Source organism: Amphimedon queenslandica, unplaced genomic scaffold (assembly GCF_000090795.2).
Source record: "Amphimedon queenslandica unplaced genomic scaffold, v1.1 AMPQUscaffold_11957, whole genome shotgun sequence".
Taxonomy (NCBI): Eukaryota; Metazoa; Porifera; class Demospongiae; order Haplosclerida; family Niphatidae; genus Amphimedon; species Amphimedon queenslandica.
In genome coordinates this window covers 4,114-7,319 of record NW_003547804.1, presented here as the reverse complement: position 1 = coordinate 7,319, position 3,206 = coordinate 4,114, and the positions used below count along the sequence as shown (strand labels likewise).

Genomic DNA, 3,206 nt, shown 5'->3' with positions numbered 1-3,206 from the left:
ATGGATACATCCAGCAGACGTGCAGCAGGTGATAAACTTCCTGCTAGACCACAAGAATGGAAATGTGGGGAAAAACTGCGCAACATATTTAGTCAAAAGCAAGGCTTTAAACTAGAGAAACGAGATGGCACAAAAGTTGCCATTCATTGTGGTATCCTAGTGAGTGAAAATACGCTGGTAGCCAGTCAAGAGTATAAAGAAGATATACTCAAGCAAATACCTCAGGCCCTGGGAGGAGAGATGGAAGGAGTAGGTCTAATGACTGCTGCTGAAAAGGGCAAGTATGAGGGAATTGTGATAAAGGCCATTGCTGACTGGGGGAATGAGGATAAAGAGCCGTATAGGAAGTGGCAGAAATTTGCTGTTGTTGGAGCTGCAAAATACGTCCTATACCGCCTGCAAGCAACAGAAAAGCTTAAAAAACAATAAGGGCTGACATTAACTAATGACTCGTTTGAATCATCCACATACAATTAATTGTGCCTATTTTTATAGTTAGAATTTTTTTTATTAATTATAGTTAGAATTTTTTTCTTATTAATAATAGTTAGAATTTTTTCTTATTAAAATTAAAGAAATTGTTTCAACAACTCAACGCTTAATATATAATTAGAGCAGACAATTATGAGGACAAGTATTGAATATCGTGGCAGAGGAGAGGAGACATACAAGAATAATTTTGTACCTGCAAATCTTAGCTTAATGAGATCAAATGGGTGTGTCACTAGAGTAGAAGCCACACCTCCACACAGACCAGCCACCAAGTGCTGATATCTGATCCCTGAGAGCAAAGACCTGAAACTAGACGAAGTGAAATGAGAGTCTCTTTCCATTCAGGAGATAGAAGGAAGAGGAATAGAAGAAGGGGTCACCTAAATAATGGATATACACAAAACATTATGACGTCAGGTTAAGTAATACCTTACTTTTAACCCTTTGTCAACAGTATATTAATAAAGATAGGAAACAGCATGGAAGATGCATGCACTCCGTCTCTTCCTAGCAGCTCCCTTCTTCCTCCCGGGGTGGCTCCCATCAAACCACAGTAAGAGAGAAATATAAAAAATAAACTTATTGTTCATGGTACCAGATACATCCAAAAAAGACCTCTGGAAGTGACCACGCCCCAGACCGCCCCTGAAGCTCCTCCCACTAAGAAAAGGAGAGGACAGAATAAGCACAGACCCCCGACTCGACTCGATTTCTCACAACAACTCTGCCCGTCTTTTCATGCAAAGGATTACACGTGTCGGTTTGGAGATAAATGTCGTTACTCACATGATGTGAAAGGGTATGTACTAGCAACATGTACATGTACATAATGAAAATTACATTAGTATACTTGGGTAAGGGTTTATTTCAAGTTTACGTTAAGCTCATGTACATCTGCTACTTTAATTAGCATATTAGCATTTGTATTCTTGGGTTTAATAGCCTTTTGTGAATCTTTTGTGTTAGCCTTTTTATAATTCAGAAAATTCTGATGTTTTATTCTTCTAATTTTATTTTTAGTTATTTAGAGTCCAAGCCACCCGATATAAGTGACAAATGTTACATGTACACCACTTATGGGATGTGCCCTTCTGGTATTGCCTGTCGCTTTGGCTCCTCCCATATCTCAGCTGAAGGGGAAAACATCATCAATAAGAGTTTGTATGATGAGAAGAGAATAAAGTCTGTATCCAATGTAATAGAGAAGTCACTTCAGATTGCATTAAGGAAGAAGAAAGTTTCCTTCCCTCGCTCTGAGGAATATTTGAAATCTTTAGAACCAAAGAAAAACCTTACGGGGCCATCATCAGGTGATGCCAAAAACTCAATTACTGAAGAGGAGAAACTCAAGGAAGAAGAGACAAGTAGTATCAATGAAGAGGGTGTAGTGGGTAATAATGGAGGAGGTGATAGTGAAGGAGAGAGACTAAGAGCTGAGGAAGAGGTAAAAGAGAACTGTCTTGAAGGAGATAAAGGAGAAGATGGAAGCATCAAAGAAGAGAAAGAAACTGATTCTACTAAGACTGTAACCCCAGTTAGAGAAGGAATACAACAGTGTGAAGGCACTTTAGATCATAAGATGGCTAGTGAGACTGGATCAGCTATAGAAGATGCAGCAAAGTTACCACAAGGAGCAATCACTGATGGCCTCACTACTGGTTCATCACTCACTGCTCCTCCAGAGAATAGTGAGGAAATGAGTATTGGGACTAGTGGACCGTGTACTGATGAGGATAGGATATCACTCAAACCACGAGAGAAGAAAAAGGTACTACTAAACAAAAGTTATGAGCATGTAACTAAATACAATGTACATGTACATGTAGCAAAATTTGAAAAAAGCATGGACTATAGCCCATGGTTTTTTCCAAAAAATGGATCCAAAATCATCCCAAATTTTTATTACATTTTCTGATACATACATGTATTGATGTCCTTATGCTGTGTAGGTTGACTTCAATAACAAGCTTTATTTGGCTCCTCTTACTACCGTAAGTAGGTCCTCTCCATATCCTTCCACTACATGTCCTGATTGTCCTCCTTCTTTATGTTTCTCTTATCCAAAGGTTGGTAACCTTCCCTTTAGAAGGATATGCAAGAGGTTTGGTGCTGACATCACCTGCAGCGAAATGGCAATGGCATTCAACTTACTTCAGGTATAAAGAAGAAGATATATAATATATAGAAGAAGATATTTATAGAAGATGTCCTTCCCTTATCATTCATTTTGACCACTAATGCCACTCTACACACAATAAGATTATAGTGGACATTTTTGTTGCTTTTTAGGGTCAGCAGAGTGAGTGGGCATTAGTGAAGAGACATGAATCGGAGGACATTTTTGGCATCCAGGTATTTATGTGTGTTTAGGCTCCTCCCACTAATTAATTTAGGTTTGTGGTTCTTCGGTTGATGTAATGACTCGCTGTGCTGAGCTCATTAATATTCATTGCTCTGTCGATTTTATTGACATCAACTGCGGCTGCCCCATTGATCTAGTTTTTAAAAAGNGTGCACTACTTTACTCAATTATTTTTTATCAGATGTATTAATTTTTTGTCCTCCAGGGTAGTGGGTGTGGTTTAATGCAAAGGAAAGGACGCTTTGAGCAGATTGTAAGAGGAATGTCACAAGTAACTAAAAAGATCTAGTTTAGATTTTTCCAATTATTTTATTCTTTTAGGTAATCGATATTCCATTGACAGTTAAGATGA

General features: G+C 38.3%; 2 protein-coding genes across 3 annotated transcripts in view; one reads left to right on the top strand and one right to left on the bottom strand.

Moving 5' to 3' along the window:
• Nucleotides 1-920, bottom strand: part of LOC100641227 (mitochondrial folate transporter/carrier-like) — a 6,641-nt gene extending 5,721 nt beyond the window's left edge. Inside the window, exon 1 of the mRNA XM_003390741.3 lies at nucleotides 686-920. Coding sequence (XP_003390789.1) covers nucleotides 686-833 — 148 coding nt within the window. The 5' untranslated portion in view covers nucleotides 834-920. The remainder of the gene's footprint in view (nucleotides 1-685) is intronic.
• Nucleotides 921-927: 7 nt separating this feature from the next.
• On the top strand, nucleotides 928-2,999 carry LOC100641100 (tRNA-dihydrouridine(47) synthase [NAD(P)(+)]-like). 2 transcript variants are annotated; one of them, XR_002188284.1, is made up of 7 exons: nucleotides 928-1,045; nucleotides 1,091-1,291; nucleotides 1,513-2,260; nucleotides 2,442-2,487; nucleotides 2,559-2,648; nucleotides 2,782-2,844; nucleotides 2,886-2,999. XR_002188284.1 is itself a non-coding variant. In XM_020004792.1 (7 exons), exons 1-7 carry the CDS (start codon nucleotides 972-974, stop codon nucleotides 2,908-2,910), a joined length of 1,227 nt encoding a protein of 408 aa, XP_019860351.1. In that variant the 5' UTR covers nucleotides 928-971; the 3' UTR covers nucleotides 2,911-2,999. The 2 variants fall into 2 exon arrangements, 1 of the variants encoding a protein (XP_019860351.1); XM_020004792.1 differs by having other exon boundaries at nucleotides 2,442-2,483; nucleotides 2,902-2,999.
• The last annotated feature ends 207 nt before the right edge of the window (nucleotides 3,000-3,206 follow it).